Source organism: Martes martes (assembly GCF_963455335.1).
Source record: "Martes martes genome assembly, chromosome: 4".
Classification (NCBI taxonomy): domain Eukaryota; kingdom Metazoa; phylum Chordata; class Mammalia; order Carnivora; family Mustelidae; genus Martes; species Martes martes.
The window spans coordinates 177,404,020-177,422,648 of NC_137891.1; the positions used below are offsets into that span (position 1 = coordinate 177,404,020).

Below are 18,629 nucleotides of genomic sequence, written 5' to 3' on the forward strand. Positions count from 1 at the left end.
AGAGAGGCTTTCCTTCCAGAAGGCAGGGATGGCTTCAGGGAGGAGGCAGGCCTGGAAGAAAAGGTGAGCCTTGACAAGCTGGGAGGAAGACAGGATGCCTCCGAGCCCAGGACTGGCAATAGCAAAGATCCAGAGGGAGGAAGGTGGACGGTCTAGGGAGGGCAGGCAGCCAGAGTCCAGGTTTCTCTGGGAAGCTGGGAGAAGTCAGGCTGGAGAGGTGAGCAGCGCCCAGAACTCAGGAGCCTGACCTACCAGATGGAACGCAGAGACCCGGATGCAGGCACAGCCTCGAGTCTTTGATCTTAGCAGCTCTTTCCCTACTGTGTTTCTTTATCCATCGGTCAGCAGAGTCCTGCTGAGAAGACCGCCCCTGTGGCAGTAACTGCTCAGGGCTCAGGGCACAGAGGTCGACCAGACTCCAGCCCCACCTAGGGGCATCTCAGCTGGGATGGGACCTCCCTACCAGCCACACTCCCTCCACGTCCTTTCGCAACCCCCTGCAGCTGCGCCCACCCGCCCATCAGGGTGACCTGGAGGCCTCTTTTCTCACTCCGCTTCCCCAGGGCTGAGGCTGGATAAGCCACACAGCACACGAGGACAACTGCCCTTCCCGCTCATGTCATGCTCATGTCATCAGCAGTCACAGCCAGCGGGGGAGGGAGGGCCAGGCCATCCCTGCTGCTCAAGAGAACAGGCTCAGAGAGCCCAGGGAGCTTGTCCACAGTGACACAGATGCAAGCGAAGACTCCCACAGCCGGCCTCTCCGTACCGCCCACAGGGACCCTCGACTTGTCCCTCTCATTGTTAAAGATCTATTTATTGAGAGAGAGGAAGCGTGAATGGGGGCAGGGGCAGAGAGAGAGAATCTTCAAGCGCGGAACCCGATTGGGGGCTCCATGTCACAACCCATGGATCATGATCCGAGCCCAAACCAGGAGCCACCCAAGCGCCCCTCCCTTTAATTTTTTAGCTGAGTGTTTACCCAACAGGCCCCGAGGGCCCAGGGCCAGACCCCTCTTCTTATGGCTCCTCTCAGGGATCCCGGGGGAAACAGGTGTTCAGCAATGTGGTCAGCCCACCCCCTGGCGGGGTGCCCCCACCCTGTCTAACCTGAATGGCATTCCAGGAAGCCCCTCCGGTGGGACCCCCCCCCCACCACCACCACCGTCCGGTGCTGGAGACAGCTGGAGCGTTTGTGGTCGCCACAGCACCACCTTGTGGTGGGAAAGCGTTCCTCCAAGCCCAGCGCATCAGGTTTCCAGCAAGGGCTGACTGGGGAGGGTCTACAGACTGTCCTCACCGAGGAGCCCAGCAGCTGCTCCTGCTTCCTGAGAAGTTCCCAGGCACCCAGCTGTGGCCTCCTTGTTTGAATTTATTAGGCACCAAAGATACAGAGAGGGGAAGGAACTGATACTCCCCCCCCCCCCACCGCTGTAACAGGGGTTTCCAGACCTCATCCTGTGGAACCTTCCCAACAGCCCCTCGAGTTAGGGATTCTTGGTCCACTTTCCAGACGAGGACACGGAGAGGTTCCCTCTGGTCCCGGCTCCCCCAGCGAGGCGGCGCAGGGCCGGTCTCAGACCCCCGCATACACGTTCTCTGAGCCAAAGTGCTGCCCATCCAAGCACGACTGCCCAAAGTTTGCTGCCATTTCAGGGACCGCACATTTTTGCAGATGAAAATCAGGAGGAAATGGTCTGATAAAGAATTTCTTATAAGAAAATACGAAGAAAAATTGGATCCCATCGGTGACAAGCCACCTTTTTTTGAAAATGACCAAAACTTGACGAAAGCAGGATGGTGTGGCACGTTTTAAAAATGAAGGGGATCTCAGGTGAGGTTGTCTTTGAGAATTCCACAGCATCCCAGAGGACACCGGGAGGCGCCTGCCGTGGTGAGGGACCCAGGTGGACAAAGTCATTGGCAGAGAGATGGAAGAGCAATGGCCAAGTTCATGATGTGTCACCGGTGACCTGGGCGTAGGCTCCGAGGTCCACAGAGGCACACTCATGCTCACAGGGACACTCAGAGATGCTGGCTGCGGCTGGATCTCGGCCGTCTCACAATCTCAGGGTCTACCGTTTGGCGGGGCGGCTCATGCAAAGAGATGGCAGAGTTTGTCCTACAGACTTATTACCAGCAGCAGGTTGGTCCGTGCTCTCTGCCCTGGCCGTCCCTCGCCAGGGATCTCTGCGCCGTCTGTTTCGAGTGGAATAAAGGGTTGTAAAGCAGCACTCCCCAAATTAAAGGAAATAGTTCCAAGATGAGAAACAAGGAGAAAGCAGAAAATGAGAGCTGTGAGCATGTTCCTTGGCTGGAGGGAGGGGGAAAATGTCTCTTTGACTGAATTGGGGGAATCCAGAGACACAGGACCATGCTTCACTTGGATCTAGGGTTCAGACATATCCACCTGTCGGATCCAGGAATCCCCAAGTCAAATAATCGGCACCAGACTGGTCTGGAGGAAATAGGTCCTCAGTACAAAGAGAACATCTAGGGCATGCCCAGAACCCAGGACTGTGCTTTCTCTCTCTTAGCAGTATCTGTTCACCCACTTGGTTTGGCAGATGTACCAGAGATTCCCAAAACAAAAGGTCACATACCCTTAGCCTGGTGCACCCATCAGGAAATTAATCTTTTAACAAACTTTAACACACTAATGTGTCTCCTGAATCAGTCACATTGGAAATGTTCGTCTTAGTAGGTTGCATGCATTCTATATTTAATACACAATTTTGGAAGATGTCGTGGTTATCCATAAACATGGGTTTGGGTTCAAGGTTATATTTGATAGCCAAGGGAAAAGGGACGGAGAGTAGGAGAGAACGTGTAGGAAAGATGCCATGATGCCACGTACTGTGTGAGCTGGGACAAACTGCTCAGTGTCTCTGAGGCAAGCTTTTCCCATCCTAGAATGGGAGTAGTCCTGCTAACCTCCTGGGATCCTGATGGAGGGGAATGAAATAACGTGCGTGAATGTTATTTCGCCCAAAGTAAGCTGTGATGACAATTCTGACGATAAAGAAATGAAGAAGGGGGATTATAAAATCAAATTCTAGAATTTTGTTTATGAGAAAAAAAGAAAGAACCTTTGCCACGAGATCTCTCTCTCCAGTTTCATTCCCAGCCCCTAAGACGTTGGACCCACATTACTGCCCCTGATGTCTGCAAGATACACCAAGGCAAAAGAGCTCGTGAGTAGGCTCATACAGAATCATTTCAGCCTCCTGGCCCTTGAATCGCTAAGCTCCCGCTTGGCTGAAAACAATTTCTGAGCTGTCACAAGATACCAGCTGACATGTAGGCCAGACAGCCGGGTGGTCATCTGGCCCTTTCATGTCCATGATAGCAGACCTCATATTTGATGTGATTTATTTCCCTCACGTGGCACCGCGCTCACCAGTTCCCTTGTCCTCAGACAGACCAGGCTTCCCCCCCACCCTGCCCCATAAGAGCGAGGAGAAGTCAGGCTTGCAGATAGACTTCCAGGGTCCCAGGATGCTGGTGACAGCCTTAACCACTGTGCACGACCAAATCAAAGAGACGGGAACCGAGCCGGGGGTTGGGGGCGGGAAGCGGATAAAGCCTTCCTCGTTCCCTAAAGAATTCATCCCAGATTCTTAGAGTCTGTCCAGACAGGCTCCCCAAGGGGATTCTTTCCAATGTGAACATCATTTCCTGGAGGGTGGGGGACAGGCAGACAGTCAGAGCCTCCGTTTCTCCTGCCCGGCCACTAGCCTCCTTCCTTCTCTGGCCACTTCTGTCCGTGTGTTTAGCATGTGCATGTGTGTGTATGTGTGTGTGCACACGCATGTACCTTTGGCATGGATTTTGTTTGTTTTAGATGCGGTTCATATCATTTCCTTCAAGGTTTGTTTTCAGTCAGGCAGTAATTTCCTCCGTCATTTCCCGCCTTATCACTCCGCGCACACATGACCCCCTGCCAGGCAGGAGAAAAATGCTGCTTTTTTTTGCTTCTCAAGTTTGAGGTCCTTTGCAAGGTTTCTTTGCAAGCCAGGAGAATCTCATTACGGACAATGTGACAGGCGTGTGGGAGGCTGTCATGTCACCATTCCAGCCGTTTGATGAGATTTCTGTGAACTCCTAGAGGGGTTTGTTTGGAAATACCTGGAAAGCGCTGCCCAGGCCTGCCTCACTGGAAGGAAGCCCACTGTACGGACAAGACAAAATGACAAAGGGAAAGCTAGGAGGGTCCTTCCCAGTGACACAGGGACCCCTCACTATACATAAAGATTCTCCACGGGGCTCTCTGGAAGAACAGACCCTACTCGGTATGTTGTAAGAATGGTTAGTTTCACAAAAACTTAATTTGTATACAATTTTCAAGACCAGCGTTACAGTGTAAACAGAAGTTTGCTGTCATACAGAAGCTGTCTGTTCTCAGCTCTTGAATTTCATTACAAACAGGGGGAGGGAGGGGCAGAGGGAGTGGGAAAGAGACAATCTCAAGCAGACTCCTCACCCAGTGTGGATCCCAAAGTGGGGCTTGATCTCATGACCCTGAGACCATGACCTGAGCCAAAATCAAGAGTCAGACACTTCGGGGGCACCTGGGTGGCTCAGTCATTTAGCATCTGCCTTCAGTTCAGGTCATGATCCCAGGGTCCTGGGATCAAGTCCCGGATCCCAGGGATCAGGCTCCCTGCTCAGAGGGAAGCCTGCTTCTCCCTCTCTTACTCCCCCTGCTTGTGTTCCCTCTCTTGCTGTGTCTGTCTGTCAAACAAATAAATTAAATCTTTAAAAAATAAAAAAAGAGTCAGACACATCACCGACTGAGCCACCCAGGTGTCCCCAGCTCTTGATTTTTTCTTGTAAAGCTAAGACCATCTTCAGAGGGTCCAGTGGTAAAAATGTCCTGTCAGGCATACGGTGGGAACTCCAGGAAGTGTAAGAAGTATGCGAGACAAGACATACCCCGGTTTATCTAGATTCCGCTTGATAGACGTGAGGGTCCGTGACTCGACGATGGGAGCATTCTTAATTCGACTGAACTGCACACTTAAAGATGGTTCGATGGTAAATTTTACATTATGTACCTTTTACCACAATTTAAAATTCTGTTTAAAGAAAAGTAAGTGGGGAAGTGTTGAACCCCAGTTTAGAGCTGAGAATCCACATTATTGAATAACTGACCTCCGTTCAGAACACGGCAACGTCGGGATTCGAACCCAGGTGTCTCTTATGCGGCAGGCCAGGCCGCTTTCCCCGGACCCCTGATTCCCAGCCTTCTCGAGCACGTGGGCCCTTTCTAATGGCAAATGTCTTCGCAGACCTGCCCCGGGCAGCAGTCCCATTTGCAGAGTCTCCTGGTTGAGAAGATACGTAATGACCCAAAGCGACCTTGACCCAGAATCGTGTTAGTCACCACGGCACCCCCATGGTCTTGAAATCCTGACACCTGATGTGTGAGTCCTTGGAGGCATTGGGTGGACCGACAGCAACTGGTGCTTGTGCAGTTTCTTAAGCTCCCAGAGTCGCTCTGGATCTTTGCTCCCCAGAGACAGGGCACCCCGGAGTGGCACTGTGGATCTCCGGAAGGGGCTGGCAACCCTGAGTCTCCTTAGGTAGGCTGGACGCAAGGGAGTCTAAAAATACAGCCGACGTCAGATGCTTCTCGGGAGAGTTAGCCTGAGCCTTTGGATCACATTCTCTGAGGCCAGGGGAGGAGACGAGGCCAGTGGTAGCCTCAGAGGGACCACTCACTCTTCCGCCCACTGCAGAGCACCGTCCTGTGCAGTAGCGTCCATCCCCCCGGAACAGAGCTCTGGAAACGAGCACCTGGAGAGCTGAGAACCGCGGTGAAAGATGCGTCCGCTTACTCTCAGCTGGGGTAGCGCTTTTCTTCTACTTTAAGCCAGTCTTCGGAGATCCCCGGCTGTAGCTGCTGGGAAGAAGATGGGCCAGGAGGGAAAAAAAGAAAAGAAAAGAAAGAACCTCTTTTCATGTATCCTCACCATGAAGGGTTCCTACCGCTCAGTTGCGTTGCTCGCTTTCATTCATGCTGCAACCATTTCATTCATTCATTCATTCCACGTAGCTGGGGAGTGCAGCGTCTGTGCCAGGCGCTGTTCCAGGCACTGGAGAGCAGCCCCTGGGGAGCCTGCATGCTAGTAGGAGACAGACTATAACTGAGGCTTTTAAAAGCAGACAGGAAGTCAGGTAGTCTTAAGGGCAATGGAGAAAAATCAGGGAAGGGAGGTGAGGCACGTGGTGGGGTGCATCCGTCCACCCTGGGATCCTGGGATCGATTCCCTAATCGGGCTCCCTGCTCAGCGGGGAGTCTGCTTCTGCCTCCACCCGTTCCCACCCGCCACTTGTGCTATCTCTGTCTGACAAATAAATAAATAAAAACCTTTCATTAAAAAAAAAAAACCATTTATTTTTATTAGAGAGAGAGCAGGGGGGAGGAGGGCAGAAGGAGAGAAAGAGAGAGTCCCAAGCAGACTCCGCACTCAGCACAGAGCCCAGTGTGGGGCTCAATCTCACAGCCCTGAGACCATGACCTGAGCTGAAACCAGGAGTCAGTCGCTTAGCTGACGGAGCCACCCAGGTGCCCCGCAAAGTAGGATATTAATAACATACAGAGAATTGTTTCAAAAAGTGAGGAATCTGGGGCGCCTGGGTGGCTCGGTCAGCTGAGTGTCCAGCACTTGACGGCTCAGGTCCTCATCTCGCGGTTGTGAGATCGAGCCCCGTGTCAGTCTCCATGCTTTGCACGGAGTCTGCTTAGGACTCTCTCTCCCCCGCTCCCTCTGCCCCTCCCCTCGCTCATTCGTTCTCTCTAAAGTAAATAAACAAATTCTTTTTTTTTTTTTTTTAAATAAGACATCCAAGCCTCAAAGGCCATGTCTCCTGACTTGAAGGCGACCGAACCTATGTTGGATCCCTGCCTCCCTTTACATCAGAAGTCTATTTGTAAAGCTACAGAACTATCTTCATACCTTAAAAATTCATAAAAAGAGGGGCACCTGAGTGGCTCAGTCTTTTAAGCATCTGACTCTTAATTTTCGCTCAGGTCACGATCTCAGGGTCGTGAAATCAAGCCCCGTGTCGGGCTCTGCTTAAGATTCTCTCCCTCTCCCTTTGCCCCTCCCCTGCCCCACAGATGCGCACATTCTCTCTCTTTAAAAAAAAAAAAAAAGAGGGGCGCCTGGGTGGCTCAGTGGGTTAAAGCCGCTGCCTTCGGCTCAGGTCATGATCTCAGGGTCCTGGGATCGAGCCCACATCGGGCTCTCTGCTCAGCAGGGAGCCTGCTTCCTCCCTTCTCTCTCTGCCTGCCTCTCTGCCTACTTGTGATCTTTGTCTGTTGAGTAAATAAGTAAAATCTAAAAAAAAAAAAAGAAGAAGAAGAAGAAGAATTCACAAGAAGAAAAGTTGATGGTAGCAACAGGAATAAATCCAAATCCAAGCGTGTTTCAGCAAACATGCATTGTCCCTGAAGCAAAAAGGCAGCGGGGACACCGTTTGACACTAAAGCAGGACCGGAGTGATAGTTTTCTCTCTTTTACCCAGAAGAATGAAATCTTCGGGTATTATGAGGTTTGGGAACAAACAGTAAAATTTGACATTTGTTCCTTTCCGGCGTCTACTACGGCAGCCAGCGTCCTCTTTCTCCTGACCCCAGATTTCCCTCCTGGACCATCCTATTCCCAGGCCTGGGCAGGTGGCCATGACCTACGGTAGAGGAGTCTACCTTGGGTGGGTCTAAAGTAATTCTCGCCGACTTCCCTCAGCTAACGCCTGTGCGTTCCTGAAAGCCTGGCACGTGGCTTGTGTCCGGGTTTGCACCCTCGCAGACAGCAAACCCTCTTTAAGGCACGTGTCTGAGCGTGGTAGACCTTGGCCTGAGGACCCAGGGCCAGCCAGGCGTTGTTGATGGGTACGTGTGTTTCCAGCTCACTGCCCACCCTCACTCGATTTGGCTGCGTTCTGGACTGTTTTGTGAGGTTCAGCTGCTGGTGTCAGCTCAGGGTCACCGGCAACTACCTTCTTTGGCTTTTCCTAACAGCCAGGATCCAACCCATCCAGAATGCTGCGTTACCACCGCTGGCCACAAGGGGTCCTCGCCCTCCAGAGAAGGCGAGACTCTGTGGGGCCTTGAGCAGGTGCCTTGAGCCGCCGGCCCCCAGGGAGAGCTGATGAGCTCAGCTGACTCACGGGGTCAACCACCATTTGGCACTCTGGGAACAGTGATGACCCACACGTGACCCCGGTGCTTCGTGTTGTTAGTGCAAACAGCAGAGAGCATGGACCCAAGGACCCAGCCACTTCTGTCCAAGCAGTCTGGGCTCTGGGCTCAGCTTCATTCCCACTACCTGGGTGACCTGGGACTTCTCCCATCACCCTCTAAGAACCAGTTTCCTCACCTGCCAAGAGACAGGGTTAGGATAAAATCCCATTCTCGACAGCCTTGGCAGCCGCAGAAGCACCGGAAATAGCCCTTCTCTCAAGGGTCCCCTGAGTCGTCCTTGCTGTTCAGCACACACCGCCGGCTTCCTAAAGTTTCAAGTCCTTCTGCCGGGTTATCGTCTCCCCGGAAGCAAAAAGAGTGAAATCAGAATTCTGTGCCAGGGCATCTCTCGAGATCAGAGACGGGGGAGCATTTAGAACATGTGATACGGTAGGGGTTCCTGGACACCCGTTAGCCTGGAGCCCTTTACTCAGACCAGCGCTGAGCTGGAATCCCAGACGGAGAACAGTTAGAAGCACTCTGGTGGGAAACGGGAGCCCAGAGAGAGGAAGCCACCAGGCCTGCGACCCTCAACAAGAGAAGAGTGGCAGACAGGGCAGAGTGGTCCCTCTTGGGCACATCCCCCAGGAGTGACCCTGAGCATGCCACTTCCTGGGACATGCAGACACTCAGAAGCATAAGAAAGGGCCACCTTTGGGGAGGCGGGGGCGCAGAGCAGAGGGAGGCCACACTCACTTCGGCTGTGCTTCCCCTGTGCTGGGTGGTTCCCACGCTGTGACTTGATTCTCATACAGACCCTCGAGGCCAGTGTCATCACCCCCTTGTGGACTCAGAGAAGTTCAGTCCCCGACTCAGAAGTTATTTGAAGCCACGGCTTTACAAAGGCTTTGCAAAGTCCATATACTGGCTTCCCTGAGGGACGGCACTTGGCTTCCTCTTCGTTCATTCATTCAGATCTTTCCTGAGCTCCCGGCACAGGCCAGGCACTGTTCTAGACCTGGCCATAGAGCTGGGATGGAGACAGCCAGAGCACCGCCCTCCCTGCACCTGGACAGACAGAAACAAGCGGTCAGGACAAGAAGAAAACACAGCAGAGGAGAGGACAGAGAGTGATGGGGAGGGAGGAGGGACGTGTGTGCCCCCTCCTCGGTCAGGAGCAGGGCTTCTCAAGATGTGCTCACCCCCGTCTAACAACTCTTGCATTCTAGTCTGCCACGAGGGAGAAGAAATGTAGCTGCCCTCTTTCTGTCTTCACAGGACGAACCATCTGTGGGCCCGCCCTGGTCTGTCGAATCGTACTTTGAGTAACCCTGCCTAAAATATATCTGAACCATTTGGTCTCTGCAGCTGATGAGTGTACCCCTGCCCTGGAACCTGGGCGCCCCCACCTTCCCTGCCCTCCCACCTTCCCACCACACCGCCGGGGCTCCAGGGAGCTCCTGGGCTGGGCATCTCCCTCCCGGTGTGCATTGGTCCCTTCTAAAGATGTTCCCTCCGAGCCCATGGCTGATTGTGAGCTTCACGGATTCTGAGAATCGATCCGGGTCCCATCTCAGGCTGTGTCACTTCCGAGCCATGTGACCTTGACCATGTCAGTGGTTTTCCTTAATTCTGAATTAGGGATGATGGTGCTTTGCAGGAAGAGATCAGTCCCCTGGTCTGCGACTCAGTGTGTGGAAGCCCCCACTACTGCATGAGCACGTGTGCGTGTGAGCACGTGTGTGTATGTGTGTGTGTGTGTAAGCACATAGGCGTGTGACAGCCATCTCCTCCCCCACTGTTGGAGCGTCCCTTCCAGGACCCGCTGTGGCCAGCGACACTGACCGCCTTTTCTGGGTTCTTTTCCCAGATTGCCAGGGGATCATTGAGGATGTCGTCCTGCTGGGCGCGCCCGTGGAAGGAGAAGCCAAGCACTGGGAGCCTTTCCGGAAGGTGGTGTCTGGGAGGATTGTTAACGGCTACAGCAGGTCTGTCCCAGCCTTGTGCGGGGGGGGGGAGGGGGGGGCGGTGCTCACTGAGCACTTAGCAGGCAGATGTCCAAGGCCTAGCCCCGGTCTTGGAGGACCCCAGGGACCAGTGGGGCTCTGGCCTATTAGGGGCAACATGTTCTGACTGGAGAGGCCTCTGTCCCCATAGGATGAAGGAAAAGGGGCTCCTGGGTCAGGTCGGAGGCCAGCCTACCGGGTGACAGGAGAGGCCGGGCTGGTCACTATGGCTGGGGAAGGGGATGTGGGTCCCAGGGGGAGTTCTGTGAACGCCGGCTGCGGAGCTCCTGGGGGTGCCACCTGGCAGTGCGGGGAGGGGTGGGTGGGTGTGCGGGCTGAGCTCTCAGAGCACCCTTTCAGACGGGGTGACAGAACAGTCAGCCAACGATGGAGGAGCCAGGACCCACACCCGGCACTGCCCCTTGGCCAGATGTGGGGGGCCTGTGAGGCTAGAAGGGAGGCACCCTTTGTTTGGACTCGGAGAAGGGGGACTCAGGAGCTTTGGCCAAGGCCATGCCCCAGACTTTGGGGAAGAAAAGAGGAAGCCTGCCACTGAGACCACAAGAGGGCAGCCTTGGAAGGGGCTCGACCCCTCAGCTCGCACAGGAGGCCACAGTGGCGTGACCATGTTGAGAGCAGTGATTTAGAATCGCACAGCCTGGGTCTGAATTCTGAAACACAGTCAGCCTCCCAGATTTTAGATAAGGGACCCACGTTTTATGGTTGTGACACAAAGCACAGGGTATGGACGAGAAGGTGACATTCTAAGCCCAGATCCAAGGAACAGGTTGTTTGGAGTTTAGAAAACGGGAGGGTTGGCTGACTCGTTGTGGGCGCCAAGAACACAACTTAAAATATGACAACTTAGAAAACGAGGAGGTAGGACTCGGGGAAGCAGCTGATCCCCTGGGTCACCAACATGATGCTTCCCCCAACCGGCTGGACGCGCGGCACTAGAGCTCCGAGAAGCCGGAGCTGGAGTGAGGGCCAGTGGGGTCCCCAGCTTCCGCTGCAACCAAGGAGCAGGGGAGAGCACTGGAAAGGCAAAGCAGAGAGAAAGAGCAAAGTGCTGGCCTCCCAAGTCTAGAGAATATGTTTGGGGTTTGCAGAGAGGAAGAGGTTCCAAGCCAAGGTTGGGTGTGACACGGGTTCATCCAGCATTCTGTGCCCAGTACCATAGCTGGGCACACGAATGCGAAGATGGGCACAATGAGAGCGGCTCAAGGCTAGTGGAAAGGACACATACGGAAATAGACAATCATTAAAAAGTCAAAACTAAAGACGCAACTGGGCCCCAATGTGAGGGGAGGGACATGAGGAGTATTAGGCTCTTATGGCCTGCCCCTGTCTTTGTGATTATGATCTCCCTTAACCTCCCCTAAACCTTGTGGTCTTAGTACTTTAATCCCTATATACAAATGAGAAAACTGAGGCCAGTTAAATTTAATTTTTACCTAAGCCAAACCACCCTAAGTAGGACCCAAAATTAAATGGAACAGATTTGGAAAGTCTTTATCATTTGATGCTTTAGCCCACAGCAACAGCTGTACAGTTCAGAGCTAAAGAGAAAGATGATTTTTAGCCACAGACAGAGGACATTATCCAGGACACAGGAGTTCTGACCATCGGTTTGGCTCTCTCACTTACACTCTAAGCTGAGTTCTGAATTAGGATATGGTAGGAAGAACAAAGAAACAAAGAGCCATAATATATAAAGAGCCCATGAAAATCAATTTTAAAAATCTAGTAAGAAAATGTTCAAAGGATATTTACACATAAACTCACCGAATAAATACAGTCAATCAGCTTTTTTAAAGATTTGTTTGGTTTTTTTAGAGGATGGGGGAAGACAGGGAGAGGGAGACTGCCCACTGAGCTTGAAGGCCAGTGCAGGCTCAGTCTCTCGGCCCCAATATCATGACCTGAGCCAAAATCAAGTCAGATGCTTATCCAACTGAGCCACCCAGGTGCCCCACAGTCAATAATTTTTTTAAAAGATGCCCAACCTCATCACGAGTGAAATAAATGCAGATTAAAATCAGTAAGATAATATTTATTGCCCATCAGATTATCAAACATCTGAAATGGGAATAACACTCAGTGTTGGTGAAGATGTGGAGAATTGGGCATGGCCATACACTGTTGGTGAAGCTGAATTTAGTAACTGCTTTCTGCAGAACAAGTGGCCATATCCACCAAAATTGTTAGTATGCCAGTTTTCTGATGCCGCACCTTCTGATTTCTGCGACCCTGCTGGACTAGATACACACGTGCTCAAAGGGAGTCACTGCAGCTTTAATGTGAAACAGTCCTCAGTTGGGGCGCCTGGGGGGCTCAGTCCGCGAAGCCTCCGACTCTTGGTTTCAGCTCAGGTCATGATCTCAGGGTCGTGAGGGCGAGCCCCGGGGTCAGGCTCCGCACTTAGTGGGGGATCTGCTTGAGATTCTCTTTCTTCCTCTCCCTCTGCCCCTCCCCATCCTCCCAACCTCCCCTCATGCTCTTACTCTCTCTCAAAAAAAAAAAAAAAAAGTCTTCAGTTAAAATCTTGGCTCTGCCTGTCACTTACTGAATAATAGTTCCTCTTGCACAGGGCTTCTGGGGAGAGTAAATGATCTTATTTAGGAAAAGGGCAGACACTTAGTAGGTGCCCATTAAACTCCAGCAGTTTTGATAACTGGGCCCGTTCGCATAGTGCATGATTTTCTGGTGCTTTTCATAAACAGCAAAGGGAAAGAATTAAAATTGCATGGGTGCAATATGAAAGCAGCAAAAACTTATTAAACCCATCTGTTCTGCTGCAAACCTGAGGCTAATAAGCTTCGTTTTCAATGATTTTGTGAGATCCTGAGCCATCTCGAGAGAGAGAGAGAGGAGGGGGAAGCAGGAAGAGTAGGGGAAGGAACACAGACCAACAATAACTCTAGTTTCTTGGTCAAACTAAGCACCAAGCAGGATTTCATCGTCTGGGCCCCCAAGGTGTTTTACTTGCTTCAAAACTCCTTAAACATGGGGGGGTGGGGGATGGGGGAGCTTCAGCCCAAAACTTCCCCAAATTACACATTTATAAATGTATAATATACATTAATAAAGCTCTTTGCAAATCCATCTCCTTACTTGGGTTTCCATGAAGCCCCTGGAAGTTAGCCAGGGCAAGTGGTACTGCTCTCTGTCATACTCAGAGAGGGTCAGGGGCCTTGCCAGGGTCACACAGCACAGCCAGGATGGGAACGGAGGCAGGCCCATCTCCCTCCATGGGGAGAGCTTGTCATTGGGAGCCTCCTGGGGCACTCCTGCGATCACTGCTCCAAGTACCCTGTGGGGAGGGGATGACTCCTGCTTGCACGTCCTCTCCAGGCCTATGAGTAACCAAGGCAGCCTTTCCACAGGCCACGTGGTGGCAAATCAAGAGATCCCTTGTGGCCGGTGCATCCCTAAAGCCTGAGGGCTATGGGAGCCTGGCTTGCTGGGTCCCCACCAGGGAGCGCTGTTTCAGCTCGGGATACGGGACACGGGACTAAGGCACAGCCCTGCCTTCAGGAAGTTCTCTGCCTAGAGAAGGAGAAAGACTCAAGAATGGACACACAGGGCGCCTGGGTAGCTCAGTGGGTTAAGCAACTGCCTTCTGCTCAGGTCATGATCCCGGAGTCCTGGGATCGAGTCCCGCATCGGGCTCCCGGCTCTGCGGGGAGTCTGCTTCTCCCTCTGACCTCTCCCCTCTCATGCTCTCTCTCACTCTCTCTCTCAAATAAATAAAATCTTAAAAAAAAAAAAAAAAGAAGAAGAAGAAAAAGAATGGACACACAGAGGACATTGGACTCATGTCCCCAAAGGAGCATATACTCCAGGCACATGAGGGACAAAGGATTAATAGTATCAGGTTGAGGGGCTCAGGGACACTCACTGGGGGAGGTGGTGTCCAAGCTGAATTTTGAAAGGATGGGTAAGAGCCCATCAGACACAGGAAGACTAGGCCAAGCAAGGGGTTCTGAGAGTGAGAGGCATAATCGGACCTGATGCTTCTTGAATATTCACGTGCGTGAGCACTGTGTCCATGGTGTGCCACCTGCCTACCCCGGCCGGCAAGATGCAGTGAGGAGACTGAGGCCCAGAGGGGCCAAGCAACTCGCCCAAGCTCACACAGCTAGTAACTGACAAGGCAGGACTTGAGCCTGGCTCTGTGTGGTCCCACGCGTGGGATGGTGGCCCACCTCGGGCGAGAGAGACAGATGCCAGATGGAGAGGGGTCTCGAGTGCCAGGGAAGACCCTGTGGTTTGCTCAGCACAGTTTAGAGGATATGGAACCTTCTAACATATGTTCCTGTTCTGTCCCTAAATGTACACAAGGAAGTGCAATTAACTTTTTTTTTTTTAGCAGAAAACATTGCAGGCCAGAAGCAATTAACATTTTAAGTAGAGTGTTGTCATGATGAAGACAGAAACAATGTGGAAGGGATGAGGCTGACTTGGCTCATTTCTAACTGTCTGTGTCAGAAATGTGGACGGACCACCCTCATACCCAGTGTGTGACGCACAGAGGTCACGGTTAGCGCAGTAAAACAACACGAGCGAATCCTTCCTCTCCCCTCAGCCATCCGTGCTTAGAGATGGTGCTTCTTGGGCCCTCAATGCTAAGATAATCCCTGGGACTTGCAAGCATCGCTCTCTGGAGAGAGTAAAGGAATTTTCTAGAAGAGAACGCCTACAGGCAATGGGGAGGCACGGTCAGCTTCTAAGAGAGAAGGGCTGTGGTCAGCTGGGTGTTTCGGGAAAGCAATGGTGGCGTGTGGGAGGTGAAGCCAGGAGCAGGGAGAGCAGGCAGGAGGCCGTTGCACTGGTCTGTGGGGCTGGATGGTCTGATCTCAGGGCTGGGGCCAAAGGGACCTGTATGCGTGCTGGTGATAATCACCACTGGGGTGGGCTGGCCGTTGGGGAAAAGGGGGCCTGACATCGCCCCACCAGTGTCTGCCCGGGGGACTGGGCAGGTGACAGTGGAGAGGGAGTAAGGGCTGGCCAGCTCAGTGTGGGACACACAGGAGGGTCTACAGAGGCCCCTCAACTCTGCGCCCCAGCCCTTCCGGGGGTTTCTGGGGTGTAAGCACAGGAGCACCCTTGTGGTCAGAGACCACCTGCAGGGGGGCCTGGAGAGCGACCCCACACCCCGGGCCCCGGAGAGCAGTCACAGAGACAGGCCAGGGCCCCTGACTCTGAGCCCCTTCTTGGCTCACATTCTTCCACACGCGCGTCCTGAAGTCATGGTCTCATGTGGCCATGCAAACCAGAGTTGGAATCGGTCTCAGTAAGACAACCAGATGTGCTAAGTGGGATAGTCCCAGCTGCAGAGAGGAGACGAGGTGTGTCCCCTTGCACAGACCTGCTGGGCAGTGAGGCCAAGTGCACGGCTCTCGGCTGGGTTGGCTTCAGCCAGACAACGTCAAGGGTTCGAGGGGGAAGGCTGTCTCGTGGGCCCCGCCGACCGTGTCGTCTGTGGATAGTGCTCACGGTACCCGAAGAATCAGGGAGCATGGGATCCAGGGTTATTTTCTCTCGATGCTGTAGGGGTGTGGCTGGCTGGGGAGGGTTCCGGAACGGGCTTCACCACACCTGCATACACCTGAAGGGTGTTCCCAGGCCACGACCTGCCCGGGCGGCCAGCCTCTCCGCCTCCAAGATGGCTGGGCGGGACCTGACTCCGAGGGCGAGCTGGGCCCCCCAGCTCACAGACAGGAACCCAAAGCCCTGGGTTCTGTCCCCCAGAGCACGGCAGCTCCCAGCCGCCACGGTCCGCTTCCCCCCGGAGGACCTCTGCCGCCTTGCCCTTCCCACGGAGCCCTAGAGCAGTCACCCGTCACCCTGGGGACTGGAAACCCCTCCAAAGCCACGTGCTGACTCGTGAGGACGTGGTCCAGGGTCCCCATGCCTGCATCCACCAGGCGCTCTCCCGTTGCGTACCGGGCACTGTTCTCAGCTCTGGCGGCCCAACAGGGACGAAACGGACAGCCTTCTGGGGCTGCCGTGGCCCAGGCAGCACCCCGAAAGAGGCAGCCACTTTCCACTGTCCTGCTCCATGGAGCAGCCAGGGCCCTGGCTGCCTGCAGGTGCACGGGGCCAACGGGGCTTCCCAGGGCCAGTTTGGGTTCCCGGGGCTGACACCACTCCCCTCTCTGCCTGCAGGGGGGACTGGCTGCTGAGCTTCGTGTACCGCACGTCCTCTGTGCAGCTCCGCGTGGCCGGCCTGCAGCCCGTGCAGCTGCGGGACAGGAGGGTGGAGAACGTGGATCTGTCATCTGTCGTGAGTACCGCCTGTCCCCTCTCAGGCTCTGCACTGGCCAGCGGGCCTGCTTCGTGACTCCAGTCCAGCCAACCCTGGCCCCAGGGACACTGGCCCATTTCACCCCGGAGGAGGGAGGTTGTGAGAATTTGCTGGGGGCAGGGGGGTGAGGGCGGGAGAGAGGAGGTAACTCCTGTCTATGTCTCTTTGCCGGCGCTTTGTCACCACATCCATCACACACATTGTCTCCATTCCGCACCCAGCCCCTGGGGTGGCCGTGATTGTGCCCATTTCACAGACTAGGAAACTGAGGTTTAGGAACATTCCTGTCACACACGTGGCCATCAGCAGCCCGAATGTGCACCTCCAGAGCCGCTGCTCTGGACCTACAGGGTGCCCTCCCCACCCTGTTACTCGTCAGGATGGTCCAGTTCCCCCAGAAGTCCCAAGAGCCCCCAGAGGACACAGGTGGAAGGACTGGGGCTGGACCCCGGAAGCCCCTGACGGCCGGGCTGTGACACTGTGGAATGCAGAGCAGGGAGGGTGTTCCAGGAACCCCCATCTTGGAGTCATTTGGGGGTTTAACTGAAATGCAGGATGCCCCCTCTTCCCAGGGACATCGGGAAAAAATAATAATGTAAATATATAAATGAATAAAATGCAGACCCCAGGGCCCCACGCACAGACCTTTAGATTGGTCTCTGGGAGCAGAGCCTGCCACCTGCTATCGAACCGGCCCCCACTACCCCCCAGCAGTCCTAGACATTGAACACTAGGCTTAGGTCGGGGAGTATAGAGGGTTCAAAAGAATTCTTGCTGGGGATGGGGTGGGATGCACTGAACTTGAGGTTCTAGAGCCATCTCTTGGGCTCAGCGGACCCTCGTCCTCCTGCACTCGCCTGTCCCAGGGAGCTGAGAGCTTCATGTGGGACGGTCTCCATGTCCAGCTCTGCCCTGAGCCTTTGCAGGCACCAGCGTCCCCATTGTACAGATGAGGACACTGAGGCTCAGAGATGCAAAGGGACTTGCCCAGGGTCACACAGTGGGCACATAGCCAAGCAGGACCCAAGCCCAGGCCTGAGGCCAGTGGGCATCGCTCCTGCTCGGGGAGATATGGCCGGCAGTGGGAGAGCGGTGAGCCACCCGGAGGGTGAGGGCACTCAGCTGTAGTCGCATCCCCAGGCAGACTTGGGCCACTGCAAATGCTTGCAATGTGAGCGGCCCATGAGAGCGAGAAACGGTGGGCTTCTAGTTACTACATTGTTGGCTGCCAGCCAGCACTCAGGTGCCAAGCCCTTCCCAGCCCATCCCCGTTCCCCCAGGTTCCACACAAGGCACCCCCCTGCCTGAGAGCAGACAGACCAGACCCCTCCATGGGCATCTGAAACCCCCCAAGAGGGGCACTCTGGAGGACTCAGGCTTCACCCCCCCATCCCCCAGGCTCCTAAGCAGCCTGCGCCAGTGACCCCCACCCCTGGCCCAAGCCCCACACCTTGATGGTGGGTGGAGCCATGCACCTGGACCCCGCCCCCAGCACAGCCTGCCACCAGGCCCAGGGCTGTCCACTTCCCTGTGGGGTGACGTAAGATGAGTGACCAGACCGCGACACCACAGGACCAGAGCAAGGCCTCCCGACCTGTGTCCCGGGGTCGCTGTCCTACTGAATCAAAAGTGAAAAGGATCAGAAGAAACGCTCATAAATGAAATTCCCTTTAAACACCACAGAGCCCTGGACAAGACCCATATTCTGCCCCGGGAAGCCCCTGAGTGGGCTGCGGTGGCAAGAGCACAGGCTTTGGCCCCAGAGAAGTCAGGCTCTGCTGCTGGCGTGCTGGCTGGGTGACCTCAGGCCGCTGACTTAACCTCTCTGTGCCTCAGTTCTCTCATCTATGAAATGGAGGGAATCACCTTCCAGAGCAGCGCCTATAAGATGCATGGCCCCTAAGAGGCCTTCATTTCAACACTAGTTCCCTCCTCTCCTGCCCCTGCCACCCCCTTTTGCCCCGAGACCCCTCAGACTGTGTTGAGGCGGCTTCCGGGCTCTTACCTGATCATAGCCCTTTATCACACATCAGGAGCGCACAGCACAAAAAGCAGTGCCTTGCTCTTCTGGGTAATTGGAGGTAATTAGCATTGCCTTTGTGCTGCCCTCCTGTTTTTCTTG

General features: G+C 54.2%; 1 protein-coding gene across 2 annotated transcripts in view; it reads left to right on the forward strand.

Annotated features, from left to right (window-relative positions):
- The window catches only part of TMCO4 (transmembrane and coiled-coil domains 4), an 86,556-nt gene that overhangs the window by 62,981 nt on the left and 4,946 nt on the right, over positions 1 to 18,629 (forward strand). For both annotated transcript variants that reach the window (XM_080802052.1, XM_080802053.1), the window contains 2 exons: positions 10,062 to 10,179; positions 16,369 to 16,486. In XM_080802052.1, the coding sequence (XP_080658178.1) occupies positions 10,062 to 10,179; positions 16,369 to 16,486 (236 nt within the window). The remainder of the gene's footprint in view (positions 1 to 10,061; positions 10,180 to 16,368; positions 16,487 to 18,629) is intronic.